This window comes from Stylophora pistillata, chromosome 12 (assembly GCF_964205215.1).
Source record: "Stylophora pistillata chromosome 12, jaStyPist1.2, whole genome shotgun sequence".
NCBI lineage: Eukaryota > Metazoa > Cnidaria > Anthozoa > Scleractinia > Pocilloporidae > Stylophora > Stylophora pistillata.
The window spans coordinates 2,067,844-2,093,669 of record NC_142530.1 but is presented as its reverse complement, the minus strand read 5'-3'; the positions used below and the strand labels follow the sequence as shown (position 1 = coordinate 2,093,669).

Here is a 25,826-nt window from a genome sequence, read left to right as displayed (position 1 = left end):
AACTGTACTTCGTGTATATGTACCGAAACGTAACGCAACAAGAAAAACAAGAACAGAGGAAAAACGTCACGGACTAAGTTCAACTAAACAGCGCCCGCTGTTCACTGCTTTGGAGTAGCTGTAGCTCAAGCTAACTTGACTCTAAGAGTTCTACATCACACGACGGTTGATTGACAAATGGTCCAGTGGGACCTAAGGCTCCTTTTATAGCGCGCCTTCGTGTTTAAGATAAGGCTGTTTAAAGTATATTCATCAAAGTTAAGTAATTTAATTTTAATTGAATGTCGTGGAACTAAAAACAAAGGTAATCATTGGTCACGACTACCGTAGGAAAATACTACAAGGAATCAGTTAGAACTCAAGCAAAAGCAAAGCTCGGGAAAAAGTGCGTGACCAAGTCACTGCTGCGGGCCTTTCCTTGGCGTCTGATTGGCTGAGAGGGAAGCACGAGTTTTCACAGCCAATCACCTTCGCACAGTAGAGAAAAACTAATGCAATTTAGATCGATGTCCACTTCCAATACGAAGTCTGCTCCAATGTGATGCTCTATTTGCAGGAATTTGGACTGGACATGTTCTTTCGCCAACGTTGGGAAGACAGGAGGCTTAGTCATAACATGACAGCTATGATAACCCTTACAATGGGAACGAAACACCCAGCTGACTACATCTGGGTCCCAGACACAATGTTTGTGGACGCTACTAAATCTTATATGCACAATGTCCTTACTACAAATCACAAGGTGGATATCTCTGCAATGGAAGAGGTAAACTGGGGAGCTAGGTTAGTTTATGACCCCGATATATCCTGTCTATCTTACATGAAAATGTCTCTTCAAGAGTGAGGGTTCACGCAGTTATCCAGAGAGCTCTACCTGAATTAGGTCTGAATTTGTTTGGAATTGTGATTGTGAAATCAGGTTACGCCGTAATGATAAGTAGAGTTATTAAGTCCCCTCTTGGGTCTTTCCAGTTCCAGAATCGATGCCCTTTGCGCCTCCACATCTCGATCATGCAAAGTGAATTGATGAAAAAAGAATAGGAAAAAAAGGACGCGTTGAATTAACGGTTGATGCGCTGGACTCCAGGCCGAGAGGTCCTGGTTCGAAACTAAGCAAGGTCGTTATGTTGTGTTTTTGGAGAGGAGACACTTTACTCTCACAGTGCCACAGTCTCCACCCGGGAGAGAATGGTCATTGATGGGTACAGGCAAACTGTCAGGGAGAAATACCTGCGAGAACCTGCGATGGACTGGCACCCTATCCTATCAGGGGTGAGAAGTAATACTTCTAATGGCCCCATGCTACATAACTGGGACAAGCCAATATGATCATGACCCTTTAAAAATGCAGCCGTGGCCGTACGAAGCAGATTTTTTGCACTGGGCAAAAATGGTGACCTCTCTGCCATCTTTAGCATTCTCTTGTTTATCAGTTCAATTAAATAAGTTGTTTTTAATCAAAACCAACCTCGTTCCGAGGGCCTTTTCCCTTAGATGGAGGTGGGGCCCATCCCCAGCCAAGGGAAAAGGCCCTGAGAACGATGTTGACTTAAAACTACTAGAGCGCGATTCCACTCTTACCATACAACCGGGAAATATGGCTAAGATGACAGCTGAGACCTTTTTTTCCACTTTAATTAACAGAGCAACTCTGACAGCAAGGTGCCACATGAATTTCCGCACGTTTCCCATGGATGAACAAACTTGCTCCCTGAGTATTGTGAGCTGTAAGGGCTGCACAGTTTTTACAATTACCCAATGTGCATAACTGACCTGAAAATAGGAGTAAGTTTGAACGGAAGGACCACGCGATGGGCTAAATTTTTCCAACCTTTCCCACCGAACCAAGTTGGAGAGAAAACCTGAAATTACGCGAAACGGATGGTTTGATTTAGAATTATGTTTTTTCCCTTGTTTTCCCTTTTTCTTCAATGTTACCTCGCTTAAATATTTATGAAATGTATCATAGACTGTGGCGATCGAAAGCACAACTATATTTCCGCTCAAATCGGCTGAAATTTTTCAGGAGTACGCTTACGAGCTCCAAGCTGTCTGAAATGAAACACGGATTAGGTCACGAACCTGGACGTCTATCCGTAATATAATAATTTTCTCCTAATTAAATACATTTTCACAGATGCCTACCCTACGAACCATTTGATTTTCACCTGGAAGTCCGACCCAGGCGTGATCGTATTGGACAAGGAAATGGCGCAGTTTTACATGACGAACATGTCTACCGCTGTACACCGAGTTCAGTACGTTGCTGGTGAGTCAAGTGATCAGGTGTATCGAAGCCGTTCCGATGCACATGCGCGTTTGTCGCCGACGTTTATCTCCTTTCAAACCTTCGTTTGTAACTTATTAAGGAGAAATCAAAAAGTAAATATGTTGTAGTACATTATCCTACATACATCTCATCTCGTGACCAAAATGAAACAGGGGAGTTATACAACCCAGCTTCACGCAAAAGAAATGCCAGGATATAGTCATTATTGGGGGAATAATAAGCCAGTAAGACGAGATTTAGCGGTGCTTTGTGAAAAGAGTCAAAGTTTTCAGGGCGCATTCCGACTTGGTTTTGTTAAAATAACTCCAAAGAAAACACAACGGCCAAAGTAAGATATCACAAAGAACTTATGAGAACTCAACGAAAACTTGAAAAACAGGCAAAATGCCTGAGGCCCGGGAAAACGCAAATGCCTCACGAGTTTGTTTTCAGCTCTTAATCTGATTGGTCAAGAAGGTGGGGCTAGATTTTTACACCAATCACAGAAGGAGGCAACCCTTATTATTTACGTTTCTCACTTTTTACGAATTCTTTTCTAATTTCCAACCAGGTGAATACTCAGTTCTTCAGGCGACGTTTACATTCAAAAGAAGGATGGGTTTTTATTTGATACAGATATACATTCCCTGTATAGCAGTGGTCTTTGTGGCCTGGATGTCCTTGTTTGTCGACAGCAAAGCCACCCCCGCCCGGGTGGGGTTGTGCATAACAACACTTTTGACAGTCGCTACCATATAGGGCTCTGTCAACTCCACTATGCCGAGAGTTTCGTATGTGAAAGCTATCGACGTTTATCTCATGACAAGTTTCCTCTTCGTTCTGTGTACCATATTGGAGTACATTATCTTGATACACAAGGAAAGGGCAAAGGTATCGAAAAGGCATTAATAGTTTCATAACTTAGCTAATAAATTCACGCAATCAAATTCAACTTCGCAAATGATGCGTACTTCGTTTTACTACTGTGAGCGTTGATGGCGTGAATGTGCGCAATAAATCGCAACATAGGGAACTTCTAGCAGTACCGCGTCAATATGTTGTAAAACTGAATCGCATCCTGCGTCAGGTGTGCATTCACTGAGATTTGAAGCATCTAGTGGGTTGAAGAGAACTCATATAAATCTTTCATGCTCTCCAAACTTCAACATTAATAGCGTATTATTACCGAAATTAAACTTTGCATTGAAATTTTTTTTCTCTGATATTTCCAGAGGAGTTTTTTAATGCTTAAGGCACCATTTCTACAAAAGAATCATCTGCATGAATCTTACGGCAATTTGAGTAGTGATTACTCGTGTTATAGAGGTGGGCTGTATTCGATGGAAGAAGCAAAGACTCACTCGCCCCGCAAAGAGTCTCCAAAGGATGATTCATCGCCACCAGACAGCAAAGAAATCAATTCCAAAGACGTAGAAATAATCGCGAGAATAGCTTTCGTCATTGCTTTCACAATTTTCAATTTAGCCTATTGGATTGCCTTGGTTTATTTTGTATGAGTAGAGAGCAAGTTCTCACTTCTTGGAAGTAAAGGCTTGGTGAGCACATAGAAAATGCTTCTCTTATACCAACTTACACTTGTCGACCAATTTTTCACGCCTGAAGAGATGTCTTGTATTATTACAGCCATGACAATAAAAGGAAAGTGTAAAGGAAAGAGCCGGGTTCGACAAAACCCAAGAAAAGATCGGGCTTTGTCTGTGATCGTACATCTCCGGAAACATCTGATTTCAGAAACGAAAGCACTGGAGAGGTCGTTCTGTCGTAACTTTTTAGGAAATCGTTGGATATTTTCGGAACGTCCTCGGGCTTCTTCGAAAGGATTAGGTTTTTATCAAATCAACATGAAATTAGCCAATAAGGATTAGTAAATGATTCCTATAATTGTATAAATGCGTAATAGCTACAATCAGCGTCAAAATTAGTTAACACATCATGTTTGAAGAGTTCTATTTGTGTAGAATAGCAGTCCTGTTTCTATCACTAAATCTTTTAATCTTAATCTTTTTTCTCCAAATTATTAACAGATCCCCTTCCCAATTCAACTTTGGCTAAAAATTCATGGAGTCACGATACAAAATTGTTTTATGGGGGAAGGCGGTCAGTAGGTTAACTTAACGAGGGCAAAAGAGTTAAAATTGAAGGAATGGGGAGGGGGGGAAGTGAAAAGATTAATGTCTCAACAAATTTGTCGCCGATTGTAGGTCACTAAGCTGAATGAAATCATTTTGACTATGACCTACTTCGCTTTTTAAAGCAAAAGTTCAGTGAAATGCTCTCCAGTGTGGTGAGATAAAGACTTATTGACCCAAATAAGATTTCGGCGCAGATACTGATTAATGTAGCCTGCGCGAATGAGTTAAGCCTCCACGCGCGTAGAAAAATCCACGTGCGCGTACCCTTAGAGTATCTGCTTTCTCGCATGCACGTCTCAGTCTCTTTGTCTCAGAGTTCCTGGAGCGTAAGCTAAGAGAGTAGAATCATTCGTGTTAAAGTAAACCTTTTTTTACGTCCCTGTTATAACATATTGATTTTTAAATTATGGTTTTTTTTCCCTAGAATCTTATATTACTGCATATATTGTTTAATTGTAGTGGAAAATAAATAAGTAAATAAAGATAGGCCCTTATTTAACTTTTCCAGTTTGCTGGTTGAAAGTTGGCGTATTCAACAAACCCTTTTTGGTAATTGCTTGTAATTCAGGCTAAAAAAAACTGGGTTAAAAAAGGAAAAAATGGAAATATATCGATAGCCAAGAAGGCAAGCTTCGAAGTGGTTTACACCTAAAATGAGTCATATTAACATAATATTCGAAAGACTGACTGCCCACTTCTAAGTTAGCAAAACAGCTTTTGTGTTCAGAGGAAAAGCACTGGTCGTTTTGTCAATCTGAAGAATGTAATGTAATGCACCCGTGCGTCTGGCTGGTAGTAATCTCGTATCTAGATAAACTGTGACTGAAATGGCTTGGCCTTGGAAGGTCTGGGTATGTACTGCTGGTACTGTATACAATAGCGTCCCACCCTTCCCTCTACATTGACTGTATTTCTGTATTTCAGGCGGTTTCCCAAGGCTAGTTACCTCCTCAGCGCTTCGAATTTTCCCTGAATTCCTACCAACACGTACCAAGGAATTACTATCCCTGCTGCAGTGAAAACGCTGTAGAATCTTCGCTCCACACTCCCCAGAAAGAAAGTGTTGAAAAAAAGTGCAACATTCGCGTTGGTGAAAGGCGAGGTGAGCTTTTAAAGTATTTCAACTGGTGATTCAAGTTTGACTATTAGCTTCCAGAGAAATGCTCAATTCACTCCTAGCCAACCGAAGTAATACTGCTGGAACTACTATTCACTAGTTATTCGGTTGGGAAAACGTAAAGAAAGGTTTAATTTTACCCTTACCAAATCTACATATATGTGACATATATATGTTACATATGTATGCCACATATATGTGCCATATATGCCACATATATGTGGCATATATGTCAAATATATGCCACATATGTGTAACATAAATGTGGCATATGTAGGAATTTGGCACTCATGTTGCATATATATCACATATATGTGACATATATATGTAACATATATGTGACATATATGTGGAACCTGGGAACCACAAATGCACCCTTACCAAATCTACATATATGTGACATATATGTTACATAAGTTCAATCGTTGCACATATATGCCACATATATGTGGCACACATGTGTAACATGTATGTCACATATATGTAGATTTGGTGAGGGCATGCATATGCAGGTAAACCTAAAGGCATAGATGTATTATAGTTGATAATAGCTAGCCAAAAACAATTGCAGTCAATAAAGAATAACCACAATCCTTAATTGAGATCACAAAATCATATATTTCTGTAAGGCATGGCTTTGCGAAACCTGTTAATATGTAAAGAAAATAGAACTCATATATATATATATATATAAACGTAAAAAACCTTATCCTTGAATCATGGAGCTTTGTAAACAATTATTTAAGAAAATAAAAATTAAAACTTCGCACTAAAACTTCGTGCAAAGTTTTAATTTTTATTTTCTTAAATAATTATATATATATATATATATATATATATATATATACATATATATACATATATATATATATAAGTAGAAGCTTGTAAGGGGTCCCACAAACAATGCTGATCAGTCTCAAACGCGCTGCCTGGAGGATCACTGAAGCGATCGTGGGCTCTTGAAATAACGTAAATAAAAGCAGAAATGTAATGGTCAAGAGGCCAACTCCAATGTAGCTTTATTGGTTTATTAGCCCAACGTTTTGACCGTCTCGGTCTTCCTCAGGAGCATACTAATTACATACTAATCACATACTAATCACATACTAATCTTATTGTAATTAGTATGCTCCTGAGGAAGACTGAGACGGTCCAAACGTCGAGCTAATAAACCAACAAAGCTACATTGGAGTTGGCCTCTTGACCATTACATTTCTGCAGTTCTTCTAAATTTTATGAGCCAATCTTTTTTCATATTAAACAGTTATATAAAACATCAACAGCCTGTATATGCAAATGAAAAGCTGTACCCAAGTGTAAAGCAAGAAAATGCTCATAGACATATATGGTTGTGGCAAACAAAGCATATATTTTGTATTCCTCCTTAAACAAAGTGAATGAGTGTTTACATCAATAAAATGGCCTGAATTACAACGTACCGCATCAAAGTGATGTATTTCAGTTTTATCCTACAAGCAAATTTTATTTCCATTTGTTGTTGGATATATGGCTATATGCAATAATGATAGAGTTTAATTAATACAAACGAAAATAAAAATTGAACCTAGGATAAAACTGAACCACAACATGTACACCAGTGACATGTACTTGGTAAATTACAGGTCAGTTGGAGAAACTTCTCTTGAGTTAAAGCACATCAATTGCCACAATCAAGTTTTTTTCTATTTTCAAGGGCATTATAGATAAAAAAAAAGCAGATAACAATCTCCCTCAATGGATGGTCCCACAAATATACAACATTCAAAAACATTAACTCAGAACCCATCAAACAATAAACCAGGCATTCAACTGAGAAAATGATAAGTCTATTGCCCATATAGGTTACTGATGAGTGCATGAACTTCAATGGAATGTATTGGACAAGATTAAGGGTCATAAAATGCAAGTGCATGCTAACGATATAGTGTCAACATTCTTTCCTTTTTGAAATTCCTCTGTGGCATCCTGTGCACGTGTCCTGGATGGTTTTTTGCACAAGGGCCACTTTTGAGTTCTTGAATTGGGACTATACAAATGCTGTCAAATGAGAAGCAAGATATATACTTAGAATCATAGATTAGTTTGTGATATATCTTAAATATAGTAATACTAACAAAAGGTTGCCACTCATTGGAACCCAAAAAATTCCCTGACTTTTCTCTGACTTTTCACTGACCTCAAAACATTTTTCACTGACCTTGAATTAAATTAATTACCAAATTATCGAAAGCACAGTGCACAAAATATTATTAGCACAGAGTTAAGCAGGGTTTGATGGTTTGTTTTATTTCCTTGGGGTGCACAACTCAAATATAAAATGGCTAAGGCTAAAGACATGCAGGGAACGATTTACGAAATTTCTCGGAATAGCATAGTTCTATTGTTCTATGATACACTTCTCCATCGCTTTTAAGCTTTCTATCCGATTTGCTACACTTGATCGACTACTTCACAAATCTCTGTGGAACCCTCAAATCAACATTCCCCTCCTTTTCACTGACTTTGACGAGAACTAAGATTTTCCTTGACTTTTTGCAAAATTCCCCAGTAACTCTTCCCTGACCTTGAAAAATTTGCGGGGTTTACAGACAGATGTAAGGAAAATTAAAAACACGATCACCCACTTTTCAGCTTACCTTTATATATCCCCCTCAATTTTAAATAGAGAAATGCTTGGGCCTCCATATTACCCTCACCATTCAACGTTTGTGCAGATTTTGGAAAGATTTTCGTATAACCCCCTACCAATCAAAAACAAAGCTGTAGTCCCAAAGGAAATACGTTGTTTTTCCTCTGCTTTCCTATATCCAAGAATTGAATGCATAATCAAGTATGGGGATATAATACGGAAGTCTTGTCCAGATTTTTATATTACAGACGTTTTTTGACATTGCGTACAAACACTTCTCGCTCTGTTTGCCCCGTTTCCAAAATGGCGGATTTTAATAAACAGTTTTATAATAATAAACAGTGTAACGTGGAGAAACACTTAGCTAGAAGCTAGTTTACAGGTTTTCCACGAAACAACTTAAACAAATAATTCAAATTGAAAATAACGTTGTTAAGAATCCCAACTGGCCGAAGGCAAACCAGTTAGCTATATTTCAAGCATGGCCGAGGATTTGAAATTCGGGGCTAATCCAAGTAGTCGCCAATGCGGGACTTGAACCCAGGAGCGACAGATTGCAAGTCTGACACGCTGACCACTCGACCATGCTGCCCTCCTTTTACCGCGAAAAGATCTATTGCAGCATGGAAAAGCAAACACTGTACTGTCCTTTGTTATTTAGTGGCCTCTGTATTGACATCAATGAAAACAAACGGAAATTTCGGCTCATCCTTGGTGTAAAAACCTGTAAAGCTCACGAGTGACGTAAAACAAAGACAACAAAACATTAAAAACAAAAGCGTACAGCAAAACAATTCCTCATGACACAAAGAAAACCTCATCAGGTTTTTACACCGAGGATGACCCGAAATTTCACGCTCTCAAAACATGCCGAAGGTAGCGAATCTTTATGGCAAAGTTGAATCCGCAATCGGCCTAGCTTTCAAACAAAATTCCTCTGGAACCAAGGTACAGCGGAAAGCATTTATTCGCAGCTAAGACAACTATCCATATAACGCAGTTAATTTTGCATGACTTACCAAAGCCGTTAGCGAAGCGAGAAGGCGCGCCTTTGTTTCTCTCATTATGAGAAAAGTTGTCCAAAATGGGAGAACACTAGCGAAATTTATCCGATGAAACAATGCTTCGGCACTTGCGACTCAAAAACTCCCGCTCTTGTCGACGCTCTTGTCTAGTCACATGAATATTACCACGTGATGCGTGCCCTCAGGCATTGTGGTCTTTCGTGATGAGAGGGCATGCGCTTTACATGCCATGTAAAATGGTGGAACGTTAAGAAGGCGAGATGGCCACAACATTCATCGAAGAGAAGTATCCCTTCAAAAATCCAAAAGCACTTTTATCGACAGCAGGATAAAACGGTACAACTTACCTCAGATGAAGATGAGCAAACTCCCGAGGAAAGTGGGAATGTTTCGCTAGGAAATCGCAAATCAGAGTATTCAGATGACCGTGATGACAATTAATGCGGACTTGAGTATGTCGGAGACTATGTCAGATATGTCATTGCCTTCATCTCCGGACCATCAAGGAATGTCTTCGCCTGAAGACAACAGCGATGATATTTTGGACATGAATTGGAGCGGTGTCTCTGAAGGTGATGGAAGAAGCTATCGTGAAAGCTTTTCAGATGATGAAGAGAAATCAGTTGGTGGCGACATCTCCAATCAAACAGAAATTTTTAAGGATCCCTTTGTGTACCCAGGTTCACTACTTAAACTGTCTGAGAGCGTTCTTTTGATCCTTACTTTGGTGGTTGCTCGCAATCTAAATGGAAATTGTCTTTTAGGTGTAATTGCTTCGATTAATTTGCACTGTATTCCTGGATTACTTAACAATTAAGTGTGTCAGCTCATTGAATGCTCTTAAAAAGTACTTTGCAGACTTGATACATGCATGGGCCATAAGGTAGAGCTGTACACAAGCCATGAGACCCACACCATCAGAGCTTATCCTTGCTATATGGTTTGCCTGTTTTAGCTACATGTATTTAAAGAATTAGTGGCACCGAAATTCAGGTATTTCTCTTTGGTATTTGTAGTTCAGAAGAATCTCCCTTTTTATCAAATAATTTAAGCAATTTTGTTATGATGACAGCATAAATAACCCAGCCTAGCTTCACCAAAAACTTGGATTGCATTAATTCATTTGAGAGAAAGGTTCAAGCAGGATACATGCAAGCTATCGTTTAAGTAGAGGCTGATAGTTTCTAAAAGAAACTGTTTGGGGCTGCGTCAGTAGGGGCAATGAAATAATTTGAATATATCAACAAAGTTGAAATGGTAAATTGGCCACTGTTACGATTATAAAAGCTGACGTTATCATTTAAGTAGGATTGGCAAAATGTTAAATATTTAATAGTTCACAATCAGATCTGCATGCATGAGTATATCAATGTGCTTATAGAGATTGATATAAGCACTTTTCCATTTTAAGTTTATTATTCATACAGTGTAATAAAAATGAAAACAGCACTGCATCATGTAATATTTGAACCCTACAATGGAATTAGGGACTCCTCAATTTACTGTATCAGTCCATGCAAGGCTATATCGATAAATATGAGCAAACATAAATGCTACATATATGTGCAAACTTGCATACATGTTACATATATGTTTTCATCCTCGCCAATTTTCATATATGTCACATATATGCAGACATATGTGACATATATGTAGAAATGACTGTAGCATTTTAACTATATGTCACATATATGCACATATATGTGACATATATGTGCAACAATTGAACCTATGTCACATATATGTCACATATATGTAGATTTGGTAAGGGTAATTATCTAACTTGAAGTAGTGTTTAGAAAACTGAGGTTGAATCGTATTCTCGCTTACGTCTGAACAATAATTTTGCTCGTTACTCGCATATAATACTATTCTATTAACATTTCAAGGAAGCTTCAGTGTCAATAAGTGTTCGCGGTTTAAAACAAAAACGAAGTCAGCTATATTCTATTTTATTTTAATATTATCCAGTCGTTACAGCACGTTTTTACACCCCACCTCCTCCATAATAAAACTGCTTTCAGAAAAAGTGAAGAATTTTCCATCTTACGATTAAATTATCAATTTATTATACGTAAACACGCTAGACTATAATTATTCTCAGTACTCACTAGTCAAAGTCCATGATATTGCGGTTCTTGGCAGAAAATAATTTGGATGGGACAACTTCTTTTCAACTTCATAAAAGGCAGCTGATCTAATTGCATCACTGATTTACAGTTACATGCATGCATCAGAGGGAGCAGACAGACTGAAAGAATTATTAATAATCCTTGAAATATTTAATGTTTCAGTTTAAAAGATATCTTATGACTATCGCACACTGAAAATGAAATTTTCATGGCCAAAAAAGTATGGTTGGGCTAATTCCTTCAGACCATTTATTTAGAAAAAAAGGGAATTAAGAAAATGATTCTTTGTCTCTGGAATTATTCTGAAATTTTAGTTCATGGTTAAGCAAATGTTTTAAATTACTTTTTGCAAGCCAATAAATGTTTGTAACTTTCATCAAGTTTGTCAACTATATTGAAGCCTTGCTTGCCTGTATGAATTCGTTGCACTGTTTTTGTTTATGCTCTTGAAAAAGTAATAGAAAGTTGTTGTTTTTCACAGCTGTGTTCCATCCTGAAAATATGAGACTGACCCTAGATGTGATTTCTGGTTTGCATGACTCTTACAACTGTTTTCTGCTTAAAAGTTTACAATTTTTATTTGCCTCCTGCAAATCAGTTTATTCTTTGTAGATACAGTATCCATGGTGAATGTTTGGAAGTTTGCCAAATGGGTTGTATACACATTTTCTGTACCTCCCTAAAAAGGGGTTTTTTTATGCATAATAAGACATTTTAAAACTGAAATATTGTCACCATGATTGGTTGGAACATTTCAGTTTTTTATTTTACTTTTTGTAAGGCTCTGAAACAGGCATTATTCTGAAATATTCTAAAAAGGTCTTTATAATAATCAGAGATCCTTGCAGATTTAGCTAGACATACAGTGTATTTGGTGACCACTGAACCATTTGTTAATTAGTGCGGTCCTAGAGAAGTTTATTAAGAAATAACGAGGAATTGACTTATTTTTATTTTGATACAATGGAGGTGATTATTACAGTCAATGAGGTAAGAATTCTTGATGATGTTGGAAGGGAGAATCATGAGCAAATGTTGTTTATCTTTTATCAGTTAACTTGATTGCAACCAAACCATTTTAAGTTGTCTGTTAGAACTGCTTCCCTAAGTTCCGAAGTCTACCAAGGATTTACACAAATTTTTCCAAACATTCTGGAGAAAAGTGTAAAGAAATAATGCTTGACAAGGGGTCAGAAGAGCAAGCCATACAAAAGCTTTAATGATATCAATGAGTGTTCCAATAATCCCTGTGTAAACAGTGGTACTTGTGCTGACTGAGTGAACAGTTATGTTTGTGCTTATCAGCCTGGATTCAAAGGACACCATTGTGAAACAAGAAGCAAAAGAAGACTGTGATTTGTTTATAATGTTGACCTTGATAGTATTCCTTCTGAAGTTTTGTCACTACCTCCATCCATCACTGAGTGGTAACCCCATAATGCAGTGGATAAAAAAGTGTTCAAATAAATAAACAAATGGATCAGTCAATAGTAATATTAGAATTGCCCTGCTTCACTAAATGTTTAGAAACATGATTACCCTCTAGTAAAATTAATTTAACCTTTGTTAAGATTTATTTCCTCTGATCTAAATTTCTGGGAGCACATTTAACTACAAATAATTTGTAGAAGGGAGACCACCTGGCCAATCTGAGGTTAGAGAAGGTGTTGAACTACAGATTTGCAGCAGGCCATGCAACCATGTAAACTATATGACCACACTGCTCAAATACTTATTACTGTGAAACTAACAAAGCTACAAACACTTTGATTTGATTCTCACAGGACAGTTGTGTATAGTTCAACACAAAATTCAGGAGTGTGCAAACTCCCAACTGCTGCTGTTTAGTTGGTTTGAATTGCAAGGAAATTACATAAGTATACGTATTTCTGGAGTTCACAGTTTCTGGGGGTCACAGTAATAGTGTGGACAAAATACTTTTGTTCCATGAAAATAACAAAAACTAGTCCTTTGTAAAAGTTTATCAGCATTCTGATTTTTTTTCCGAAGATGAAAAGCTGCACAAACACGAGTCCATTGTAATGTGTAGTAAGTAAAACACAATTCATAGAAATAAACAGGCTATTGAATTTCTTCGAAACCATGGTATGCCACAGTTTCGCTAGGAAAAGCGTTGCATAACGGCTTAAAAGGCATTGCATGACAAAGGGAGAAGATTTTGAACTTCCAGCGAAATAAGAACAAGGGTAAACTGGCTGGAAGAGTACTGGTCGAAGACACCTTAACCCAATGAATATGGCCTTTCAAGAGATATTTTCATCCTACTACAAAAGCTTGACTAAGAACATATGTGCTAAAATTTGTATTATGAACTTCTGGGTCACCAGTAATCCGCTTTTGAAGCTCTAGCTCCCTCATTTCTTCACTAGCCAGGTTTAAATGTTTCCCTCAAAAGCGACAGCCTCTTCCTCGGTTGCATGTGGCTCTACTTCTTCGTTGCACGGAGCGAAAGCAATGTTTTTATCTTGTTCTACAGGATTCAAAAAGCAAATAGCTTTCCTCTTAAACTTTTCTCACAAATTGATACAAATGGCTGTAGTGACTTAGCAAGTACCATTCTCCTTTTAGCAGCTGAAGAGACAAAATCCCACCTTTATAGTCTAATATCTGACCATTTCTTGGTACATTGAAAGAAATAGTTACTAAGTTTTTGGTTTCTCTGGGGTATAAAATAAAATATATGATAAAACAATTATTCACCTTCGTGTTAGTGAAAGTGGTGGATATTTACTTGACTGCTTACCAGCTTAGTAATTATCCACCACTATTCATCTCCACTTTGGTGAATAAAAGTTTATTTAACATTGTGAGGAAGGTTAAGTCAATAATTCTGTGAATTAATTTGTAAAAATGATAAACCCGAATATTCATTCACTTTTTTGATATCTCGATGGTTAGTTTAAGGTATAATCAGTTTCCATTGCTTTGTTTTGCATGATAAAGGTATTCGATCACATATACAGCTGCACAGTCATCTTAATTTGTGCCATACAAATAGTTAAACCCCACTTAATTGGATGCTGGTAATTCGTTCCTGTTAACCTTAATTATTAGACACAAACTGGATCAACAAAACAACAAAATTGTGACCCAGGCGACGTTCGTAGGCTTTGAGGGATGCACATTTCAAATCTAACCATAAGCATTTGAATGTTATGGGTGATCAGTTGACTCTTTTTCTTCATCACCCGCAGACAGGTTATAGAACTATGAAAAACAAGAAAGGTGTAAAAGGCCTTCCTTACTTCACAAGCACCCCCTGTGGTCAATTCTACAGATTTGAATAAGTCATGATTAACCATCATGATTATTTTGTATGTTATATATAATACATCATATTTCTCTACAAGAATGACAGATGTTGATGGCAGATTGTTCTTTGTAGGTATTAAGCATCAAAGTCATTATATTAAAAAACGTGGAAAGATGTTCACCACACTTCACAAACATCTCTTGGAGCAAGTTAATCCTTTGGAAGTGTACAGGGCATGTGGAGGACGGTGGAAATGTGACCATTGCAATTCTGAAAGTGGTATAATGGGTCCATTTCCCTTCCACTGTAGAATGTGTTCTTTTGACCTGTGCTATTCTTGTATGTACATGCAACATCCTGGAAGTAACTTGATCCATCAGCATCTGTTGCATTACATGGACACCAGCCGAGTGCTGGATGGAGGAATTTGGTCCTGCAATGTTTGTAAAAAGACAAGTGACGCATTAAGTGAAACATTCTCATACCACTGCCTAACCTGTCGGGACTTTGATGTTTGTCGCAGCTGTAACAAGCCTAAGAGGCATCCAATCCATATTCATGAACTTCGAGTGGTTGATACATCGCTAATCCATGTTCACACTGGTGGGAACAGGGTTTGTAAAAGCTGTAGAAATCCATGTGAAGTGTGAGTAAGACATTCTCATTTTGCTAATCCATAGCCAGAAGTTATTTTAACTTTTTCCATTGGTAATATAAAAAGGTAAACTTAAATTCAGAAAAGTTTGTGTGGTCTCAAGAAATGGTTAGATATTCTAGTCTTCTCGGATAGGGACGAATAAATGGAGGTCCCGTCTCCTGCAGGGTTGGGGTAGGAGACGTTAATTTCCCACACACGAGATTACTGTGTGATGGATGTCCTCCCCTGGGGTGGGATGGGTGGGAGGGTGGACTAGCACGAATGGTTCCTATGTTCCTTTCTAGTCCTTCCCCACTGCAAAACTTAATGCAGTGAAAATGGACTAAATTAAATTAAATTAAATTAAAATTAAACTAAATTAAAATTAAATTAGATAGTACTGTAAATCAAATGATATACTGTGAATAGAAAGGGGGAGTTCCTTGCTTGAAGGTAAATATCCGCCATTGGCCACCAACACTGAAGTGAAAAGTTGTTTTTGTATAATTATACTAAAACAGTGAGATAATATAGCACAAAAATATTTTTTACCTAAGTTATTCCTGCAATATCTACATTAATTTTTGGCACAAAGCCTGCATGCACCTGTTGCATGGAGGTGAATAGCAAAGGATATTGCGATTTTAAGTAGACAATCCAAGCAAGCCCGAAGTATTATCCACAGTTTTGGCATCTGCTAAATACCAATACAGGCAGAGCTAAACTTAGTTACAATACTGTTGTTATATAAGTACTTAATCTTGTTTGTCGTTTAGTTATTTTCTTATTAATCATATTTGTTTTTTTTACCTTTCACTAGAAAAAGAATGCATTGTGTGCTGGGACAAGAAAAGAGAGGTCGTTTTCATTCATGATGACTCGACAGTAGCACACAATGTCTGTTGTTCCGAGTGTGCCTCAAAGTTGGATTATTGCCCACTCTGTCGAAGTAAAATAAGAGATCACATTATGTATATATAATAGGGTTTTTCTTAACTAGTCTCAAACTAGTCAGTTCTAGTCAATTTAGGCATCAACCATTGGTTTTAGAAGTAAGTTTGGTAAATAATTGAGTGCGCTTTGCATTGTTGGGTGAAGTTTCGAAAAATTTGCATCTTGTCTTTCCTCTACCCTGTTTTAGTTAAGCGACTAGGTTTCTGCACTGCATGAACCTTCAAGACCTGCTGAGGCAGCCAAACTATAAAACTAAAACATAAGGTGAGAGAGCTTTCTCTATATGCGCTCGGAAGATTTGTAACACTTTTCCGCTGTAAGTAAGACAATACAGTACTGTAACAGTTTGTCAGTACAGTTTGACCATACAGTACAGGTTACACTGAAAGTTAAGAATTTTTTTACAAATTGCCATTTTAACGGTTGGACTGCTTTTATAGACTTCTAAACGTGACAGATGACTTTTACAGGGTAAAGAATTAAAAAATTTATGCAAATTAGGAATACACTTCTCAGGAGTATAGAGAAGCTTAAAAGGAACCCTTAGGTTTATACTTCCCAAGAGGGAGAGACGAAAGAAATTTTTTTTCTACCATTTAGTACCACACTGAGGGAATTTAACTGTTCATGATTGTAACTGACACTCCGTTACAGTTTGAAATACGTACCTTTTTTAATCTCGACGATTCACTTGTACATAACACACACACAGAAAAAATACAGAATTAACAATGCGAACTTAAACCCAACGAAACTAAATACAACGAAAGGAATACGAGAAACTACAGGAAAATACAAACGAAAGCGTAACTACTTACAAGATCTGTACGGCACTCCGGAATAACAACGACTGAATGAAAATCACAACTACGATGTTATATAGCGGATAAAAGGCTAAAACAATAGACTAAACAAGGCTACACAATACTCAAAGGCGATTACATGAAACAACGCTGACAAACTTAATTTACATTTTGACAGCACGAAAAAATACAAACTAATAAATACAGAACTGAACTATCGAGACGAGAACTATTTACACTAATTACAATTAACAAAGACGAACGACAGAACTGATAAGAAAAAAAAAATAAGAAAAAAAAATAACTCTCGTGGCTACAATGATAAATATTCTTAGTTAAGTTATGATTACGGTGGGTGTTAGCACGGAGGGTAACTAGTTTATAGATCATATTTTCGTGTTTTCCTCTCTAAATGAAATTGTTATATACTCCCTTAATAGAAAAATGGCTCGGAAGGCCTTGGCATACCTTTTCTGGAGTGTCTAGCCGTGTCTAGTGACCCTACTCTAATGTATTTCCTTTAGTCTGGTATTGGATGACATTAGAACCAGGAGAACAATTTGTCCCAGGTGCAATACAGCAAGGTCTCTCCTATGCCTGCCAACGTGCTGCTTTTAGCAATTTGGACTTCCTTTTTGTTTCCTCCTAAGTTCTCTGCTTATATATTAGTAGATTTAGTTCTTGTATTACATTTGATAATAAAAATTAACGGTAAAAAACTACGACGTTTCGAAGTCTGCATGACCTCATTATCAAGTAAAATGTTAAAACTGATGTAAGATTGTAGCTCAGAGATTATATACAAATAAAATGTGATAACTTCATTAGAATAATGAGCGTTCATTGTTATTGGTGTTTATCATGTCAGATCGTGCAGTATATGTTTAAATAAATACTTTTGCACGTATTGAGTCAGACTGCGTGTTTAGCTTTGGTTTTTGTTCGCGAATGAATAGCATTTCGTGAATTAGGCAGTCCATTTTTCCGCGGCATTTCTTGAGAACGGAAAACATTTCCTCTAGGCTAGTGGACGCTACACTGTGGGCTTCTTTCAGATGCTTGCCAATGACAGAGGCTTTATGTTCTTCTATGCGTTGATGAAGATGGCGTGTGGTATAACCGATATAATCCGCATCGCACGAATCACATTTAAAAGTGTAAACAACGCATTGGTGGTTAATTAAAGCGGGCTTCTCTTCTTGTATCTTGAGCTTTCCCTCGATCTTACGACTCGTGAAAACTGGTTGTAGGTCAGTTCCGATTTTCCGGCCAAGATCTTTCAGCTGATGTCTTACTGTGTCGGCCGATTTTTGGTCTTTAAATGGTAAAGTTATTCTGACAGGTTTTTGTGTAGCCGCGTCAAGTTCAGTTGGGGTTTCGTGACGGCTTTGGATCGTAGAACTCGTGTACCAGGCGATAGCTGAGTTGATGAGTTTCACTAGGTACTTAAGCTTAGTAAACATCCGCTTGAGATGCTGGCATTCCTTCGTAAAAGATTCTTTCGTTGATGACAGGCGGTAAGCTCGGTTCAGCATTGTATTCAGCAGGGATCTTTTGTAACGCTGATCGACATGGCTCTGGTAATGTAAGAGCAGTCCAGTGTATCAGTTGGTTTATGATATACGCTTGTTGTCAGGTGGCAACCGTTTTTCTCAATCATCATACCGAGGAATGGAAGCTTGTTGTTTTCAGCAATTTCCATTGTGAACTGTATGGCAGGATGGCATTCGTTCAATGTTGAAAGGAAGGCTGTTGCGGCTTGAATATTTGGCATCGTGGCTAATGTGTCGCCGACTTACCAAGTTTCTACAAAAGGTACGTCGACGACACATTAGCCACGATGCCAAATATTCAAGCCGCAACAGCCTTCCTTTCAACATTGAACGAATGCCATCCTGCCATACAGTTCACAATGGAAATTGCTGAAAACAACAAGCTTCCATTCCTCGGTATGATGATTGAGAAAAACGGTTGCCACCTGACAACAAGCGTATATCATAAACCAACTGATACACTGGACTGCTCTTACATTACCAGAGCCATGTCGATCAGCGTTACAAAAGATCCCTGCTGAATACAATGCTGAACCGAGCTTACCGCCTGTCATCAACGAAAGAATCTTTTACGAAGGAATGCCAGCATCTCAAGCGGATGTTTACTAAGCTTAAGTACCTAGTGAAACTCATCAACTCAGCTATCGCCTGGTACACGAGTTCTACGATCCAAAGCCGTCACGAAACCCCAACTGAACTTGACGCGGCTACACAAAAACCTGTCAGAATAACTTTACCATTTAAAGACCAAAAATCGGCCGACACAGTAAGACATCAGCTGAAAGATCTTGGCCGGAAAATCGGAACTGACCTACAACCAGTTTTCACGAGTCGTAAGATCGAGGGAAAGCTCAAGATACAAGAAGAGAAGCCCGCTTTAATTAACCACCAATGCGTTGTTTACACTTTTAAATGTGATTCGTGCGATGCGGATTATATCGGTTATACCACACGCCATCTTCATCAACGCATAGAAGAACATAAAGCCTCTGTCATTGGCAAGCATCTGAAAGAAGCCCACAGTGTAGCGTCCACTAGCCTAGAGGAAATGTTTTCCGTTCTCAAGAAATGCCGCGGAAAAATGGACTGCCTAATTCACGAAATGCTATTCATTCGCGAACAAAAACCAAAGCTAAACACGCAGTCTGACTCAATACGTGCAAAAGTATTTATTTAAACATATACTGCACGATCTGACATGATAAACACCAATAACAATGAACGCTCATTATTCTAATGAAGTTATCACATTTTATTTGTATATAATCTCTGAGCTACAATCTTACATCAGTTTTAACATTTTACTTGATAATGAGGTCATGCAGACTTCGAAACGTCGTAGTTTTTTACCGTTAATTTTTATTATCAAATGTATTTCTAAACATTCTCTGATTAGTTCTTGTATTGTTTACATAAATAATTAACGAGGGATCGCTATAATTAGTTAGGCTGTAGTTGTCTCCCTGCCTAATAATTTTTTTTTTTTTTTTTTTTACAAATTGTATTCTAGGTAGGCAAAGCTAAATAAATAAACTAGACGCAATTATCTGCGTGAACTCGGGCTTTCAATATTGCACGTGTGGAGTTATCTTTGGGGGACTGCCATATTGCTATTGTTACTGTCATCACGCAATTTCATCATTGCCGATCACGAATAAGTCTACTTGTGTTTATTTTTGTCTGCTGGAGTGTAATGAATGTTGTTATGGTACTAGACAACAATAAAAATAATATATTACCATGTAGGAGTAAGTTCCTGTAGATGCCAAAGGTTGAAATTCAAGGACTTTTCAATGACTTTAAAAGCCAAGTTTTAGAAAATTGAAGGACCACTTTTGGAAAGGTTTGCATAAGCAATTTTAAAATCATTTAATATTATTTCCTAGGTTTTCCATGAAAGTACTGTAATTTTCAACTTGAAAACTGCTAAAGAAAAAGCATTGCAAAAATCAAGCCTTAGTCCTCAAATTTAAGTACTTTCAAGGCCTTGAGTTTTTAATTTTTAATTTCAAGCATCTTCAAGGACTTTCAAGGCTTTTACAAACCCTGAGTAGGTAATGTACATGTCTTTAACTGCAAGGAGATTGGAATTTTTATCTATTATTGGTACCAAGTCAAAGTTTGTTGCCAAATGTTCACCTAAGGAGAGTTGTCAGAAATCAGTAGATTGAGGCAATATTACTGTTCAATAGTTCATTTTGTTTTTAACAGAAAAACCTCTGAATATTGAATACTGCTGATGGCCACAACAAGAGAAGCAGTGCTATTTACAGTTTTAGTATATTCAATTAAGGCCATTCGACTTTCATTACATACCAAGAGGAAATACACATATTTTGACCTTTTTGTGGGTTTCAAAATAAATGTCATACAAAAATCTGAAAACCACATCAAAAACCCTGTGCATTCAAATATTATTTCTTACAAGGTTTTTGAGAATTGATTTGCTGTCAACTGAATCAGACAATATATATTCCTTCACTGTAATCACTTTTAAGATCTAAACTTGCTTCAATTCCACCAACATCAGTTTTTGGCAAATCATCTGACAGTAAATACTTGTTCAAAGATGCATTTCCATAATCTTTTGCCATACTGTATAATATTAGATAAGGTGTTTGAATTCCAATAACTACATGATTTTATTACGGTGTAGCAGAGTGAATAGACAGCCACAGCACGATTCACATTGAACTTTCTGGTTTCACAGGCATGACAGAAAATGGGCACTATTTTGAACTTTATCAATTTTAACCCCTTTCAACTCGATTATATCGTTATGTATACTCTGAAAATAATGTACTAAGCTATTCAGTGATGATTCTTCAAGCAGCACACATGTACCTTGAGAATGGCTTCTACCATAAATATCCCTTGCATGAGAATCGAATAATTTCAAGCCCACATTGCCTTTACAATAGGTAGCAACTGCAGTACATACCATTGTCAAGACAAAATAGTTGAAATTTTTGGCTATAAGTGAAAATGGCTCTATCTAAGGAGGTACAGTACTGATATCCTTCTATTGTAGCTTCTTGATGAATAGTGCCAGTGTAACTTTAATTTCACTGTATTGAAGTTCATAGTCAGTCTCAAACACATTTAAAGTGTGGGTAATTCTGTCTGCATTAAAAATGATTGTCTGGCTAACTGAGACAAACTTGAATACAACTGATTTCCAATATTGATTATTGACACCAGATCATACGGTGGCCCACAAGGGACATAACTTCAACTTAAAAAAATTATCAAAATTATGGCAAATAAGGCATTTTATTTGAAACAAAACTACTGTAAATAAAATATTTTATTGCATACAAATTACTTTGCACTAAGAAGAAAAGGAAAACCTCGCACACTACATACAAAATAAATTTTTTTGACTGCAAAAAAAAAATCATACGCACTGCAAAGAAAAGAAATGTGTACACTGTAGATAAGACAAATTACTACGCTGCAAACTAAAATTTTGTGCACTACAAGCAAAATTCACAGCACACTGCAAACAAAACAAATTTTCTGCACACTGCAAACATAACTTCCGCACGCTGCAAACATAACTTCTGCACGCTGCAAACAAAACTTCTGCACACTGCAAACAAAATGAAAGGTCTTACGCGCGCAGGTAAACGTGAAGGACCGAGACCTAGTAAAGTTTTCGCGGGGTTTGCTGCCGATATGGCGTCGTTTCTCAGGAAAGAAATTCAAGCAGCGGCGGGTTCGAGAAGAACTTTCCCATGTTATTAGTTCAACAGGAACAACAGCAAGCTCTAACTCGACGAATCCTACGCCAGCAACATCGGCAGATCTTAGTGGTAGTTCCGTTTCAACTTCACGCTTTGCCGAGGAGAATTCGGAACGTACTCTGTCGTTTGACGAATTCTATGCCCGGCGAGAGGAAGAACGCTAGGAAGGGTTCAGACCGCCAAAAAAGCGAAAGAAGAAAAACCCATCTGACAAAGTTGCGATGTCTGCAAAGATCGTAGAAGTGGAAGTTAAAGTCGGTATTGCTTCTGTGGCCGATGGTGTTTGTAAGGTTCGACGCGGAATTTCCGTAGTCTCCGCAGCCGCTCGGGCCGGAGTCACGCAACGCTCCCCTTCCCCACGCGTGGCGACGGGGAGCATTGCGTGACTCCGGCCCGAGCGGCTGCGAAGGAGACAACGGAAATTCCGCGTCGAACCTTTTGACTTCGTCAAAGTTAAATCTTCTGCTGATAAGGAAGAGATTACTCGAAAAGCTGTCGAAATACACTCAAGTTTTGACCACTGAACGCTTTGATATGAGTTACACAAAAGCAACTCTAACGTTTGAGGACAAGAATGAGCTTTTGAATGCCTCCGTCGAACATGTTGTATTAAGTTGTGTAGCTGAGGAAATTTATAGCTTTAAAAAGGGTCTAGCTTCATTTGGGGTTTTGGAGTTTTTGTCTAAATATCCAAGTGATGGCATTAAACATTTAATGCATGTAGAAGTTTTGGTCGAGGATGTGAAAAGTTGCTTTGTTCCTTGTTTTTCCTCTCCAGGGTTTGAACTTCATGAGAGAGAAAAAGAAATTGTCTACAACTGGCACAGTTTCCTGAGGAGTGTCAGGAGGGGAAAACTGAAATGCAATGTTATCCCTTTTCCCCAGCCATCTATTCCCAGTACTGATGAGACTGATGGTTTTAAACATGGCAAATTAGAACTCAGGTTTCTCACCTTGTGTAGAATTTAGCATTCTTTGCATTTCATTTCAGTTCATTAGCATTCCTTTGGGAATACGTTTTGTCTTTTTTTTCCCGCGTTCGGTATAATTTACATATTGTTAATATTCTAGCTTTTTAGTTTCATCGTGGATTTCCCCCTAGAGAACATCTGGTTTAGAGTTGCCTTTTTTGCGGCCTACAGCGCCGATACAATGTAAGTGCCTAGTTATTATGTTCATTGCGTACGCTTTAGCAGCCTTTCAGTTTTTATATTTCTGCATTTTGTAAGCTTTTATATTTGTTGGTTCTTCATTAGTTCAAACCTCTTCCTCTGATCGAGCATTTGAGATCGTTGCTATAAGCAGCCACAAAAAGACACTCCTTTTGGCAGTAACACCTTGAGTGATGTGTTGCAGTGGAAGTGGGTCTCGCTTCCCCAATTTTTCAGGGAAATTAGAGTTCGATCATGACAGTGTATCCACTGAAAAAAGAATTAGTGGAAATACATGTGCTGTTTCAATCACCATTCCAGTGAACAAGAGGTATACCTGTAATAGTAATGAGTTTGCCCAGAAGCTCATGGAAGACCTTTTTGAGGCTTATGGGTTTGGCTTACCATAAGTATAATGAAAAGCAGGCTGCTTTTTGCTGAAGTGGAGCAAATCCTTGTACAGTATTTCATAATTTTCAGTTACATGTGTCTTCATGTAATTTAGGAGTCATATGACAATACTGTTGTTTAATGTTGACATTTTACTGATTTGATGGGCTCCAAGCTGTAGGCCTAGTTTTGACTACCTTGCTTTACAAGATTTAAAATTAATGTCATTTATTATACACTGTATAAGTTTGATTCATCTCCTAAAGTTACTGTGTATGTTCATCATAAAATGTTAGGTTAACAGTTGTACTATCATTCAAATTTCCTCTCCAGTAAGTTTGAAATGTTAATGTGGAAAAATCATGGAACGTCTTGTGCTAACACCCTCATCTCAGACTTAGTGTCAATGTTTATGTTCTTGTAATTACACGCAGTAAGATGTATTGGCACCGCAGGATGTACAAATAAAGTTGTTTATAACTCAGAGAACTTACTGAAAAACTTTTAATCTTGAGAGATATAACATGATTTCATCTCACAACAATCAATGTCCCTACCAATTTTAATTGGCATTTTTACCATTTATTTGATACCTTATGTTCTTAATTCCAGTTATTTGATTACTAACACTAGATTGACTGTAACAGGAACGATTACCTCTTTCATTGCTAACATTAAAATATCAACTTTCCTTTCCAATCTTTGCACACTTACCAAGAACCATACTTTGTAACAGATCAACACTTGATCTCAGGGGCCACGTACTTAACTTTGTATTGACATGTTATGGAGAAGATTTATATGACTGCCAATTACTCTGAGGCACTTGGAAGAAACACCTAGAAAGTTCAACATACACTATATCTGGCATGCCTTGTCTGTGAGTCTATCCCTACATTGTCATGGGAATTATGTGTTAAAGGCTGTTGGAAAATGAAAAAATACAAACGGTGAGGGCTTTAGTTTGGATTACAAGTGGTAATTCAGGGCTCAAGGTTAACTTTTCAGTTCACTCACATAGTTTGGCTGGTAAGATTTCTTCCACTAGCAAACTGATGATTCTTTACAAATGTTTGGGAGACATGGATGATTCTAACTCGCAAACGTTTGCTAGTGCACAGGCAGCCCAAGCTCACTACTAGAAAAGTGGACGTGACTCTTAACGTGTTGCGCAACGTTTTATAGTGATAAAGGTTTGTATGGGATGTTATCGGTTTGCCTTAAAGGAGAGAAAAAAATGTCTTGTTTTGAAATAAAATGGGCTTACCTTATTGCTTTGTTGTTTTATTTGTTGATTCCGAGCGTCTCAGGCCATTTTGAAGCGTCTTCGGCGAGTTAGCGCTATGTTGGTGTTCAACTGCTAAAAGAAAGACTAAAGAAAGTCTGCTAAAAGAAAGTCTTTCTTTTAGCAGTTGAACACCAACATAGCGCTAACTCGCCGAAAACGCTTCAAAATGGCCTGAGACGCTCGGAATCGACAAAGAAAACAACAAAGCAATAAGGTAAGCCCATTTCATTTCAAAACAAGACATTTTTTTCTCTCTTTTAAGGCAAACCGATAACACCCCATACAAACCTTTATAAATATAAAACGTTGCGTAACACGGTAAGAGTCACGTCCGCTTTTCTTGTAGTGAGCTTGGGCTGCCTGTGGCTAGTGGACATTTTTCTCACTCGCAGCTTATCAAAATCACTGGCATTTTGCAAGTTTGCGAGTGTTAATTTCGAACCCTATAAAATTAAAAGTCTTCAAAGTACTTATCTTAGTAACATTTTGCGCAAACGTTTCTTGTTGTCCTCATAAGAGCTAAAGGTTGTAACGACTGTAATATTTATGTTTGTTATGAAACTTAAAATCCTTATATCATTAATGCACATGCTTCCCGAAACACTTCTCAACCGTTTGCAAACTGGACAAGTTTCTGAAATAGATTTCCTGCCTCCAGAACAGACGTGGGGTGTGACAAGCTATTTCTTTCCATCACATACTGAA

The 25,826-nt window shown here is 37.7% G+C and overlaps 2 protein-coding genes and 1 long non-coding RNA gene across 6 annotated transcripts; 2 read left to right on the top strand and 1 right to left on the bottom strand.

Annotated features, from left to right (window-relative positions):
* Positions 1-560: 560 nt before the first annotated feature.
* LOC148718368 (glutamate-gated chloride channel-like) lies at positions 561-4,092 on the top strand. Of its 3 annotated transcripts, none has more exons than XM_088739906.1 (4): positions 561-783; positions 2,138-2,269; positions 2,841-3,160; positions 3,502-4,092. In XM_088739906.1, the coding sequence occupies exons 1-3, from the start codon at positions 572-574 to the stop codon at positions 2,842-2,844; spliced, it is 348 nt and encodes a 115-aa protein (XP_088596032.1). In that variant the 5' UTR covers positions 561-571; the 3' UTR covers positions 2,845-3,160; positions 3,502-4,092. The 3 variants fall into 3 exon arrangements, with proteins under 3 accessions (XP_088596032.1, XP_088596031.1, XP_088596030.1); XM_088739905.1 differs by having other exon boundaries at positions 570-783; XM_088739904.1 differs by lacking the exon at positions 561-783 and adding an exon at positions 1,539-1,727.
* A 2,793-nt stretch (positions 4,093-6,885) lies between these two features.
* On the bottom strand, positions 6,886-10,963 carry LOC148718367 (uncharacterized). 2 transcript variants are annotated; one of them, XR_015993967.1, is made up of 3 exons: positions 9,188-10,962; positions 8,176-8,280; positions 6,886-7,576 (listed from the first exon to the last, which is right to left on the bottom strand). It is a non-coding gene; the product is annotated as an uncharacterized LOC148718367 (long non-coding RNA). The 2 variants fall into 2 exon arrangements; XR_015993966.1 differs by having other exon boundaries at positions 6,886-8,280; positions 9,188-10,963.
* A 3,734-nt stretch (positions 10,964-14,697) lies between these two features.
* Positions 14,698-18,195, top strand: LOC148718366 (uncharacterized). Its single transcript, XM_088741532.1, has 2 exons — positions 14,698-15,245; positions 16,057-18,195. The coding sequence occupies exons 1-2, from the start codon at positions 14,698-14,700 to the stop codon at positions 16,109-16,111; spliced, it is 603 nt and encodes a 200-aa protein (XP_088597658.1). The 3' UTR covers positions 16,112-18,195.
* Positions 18,196-25,826: the final 7,631 nt, after the last annotated feature.

Bases quoted from the DNA above. Each gene is read 5' to 3' on its own strand.
- LOC148718368 (XM_088739904.1), top strand. From the start codon at position 1,598: ATGGCTAAGATGACAGCTGAGACCTTTTTTTCCACTTTAATTAACAGA. The intron at 1,728-2,137 runs GTAAGGGCTGCA...ACATTTTCACAG, and splicing joins CTCCCTGAGTATTGTGAGCT to ATGCCTACCCTACGAACCAT. The intron at 2,270-2,840 runs GTGAGTCAAGTG...ATTTCCAACCAG, and splicing joins CCGAGTTCAGTACGTTGCTG to GTGAATACTCAGTTCTTCAG.
- LOC148718366 (XM_088741532.1), top strand. From the start codon at position 14,698: ATGACAGATGTTGATGGCAGATTGTTCTTTGTAGGTATTAAGCATCAA. The intron at 15,246-16,056 runs GTGAGTAAGACA...ACCTTTCACTAG, and splicing joins TGTAGAAATCCATGTGAAGT to AAAAAGAATGCATTGTGTGC.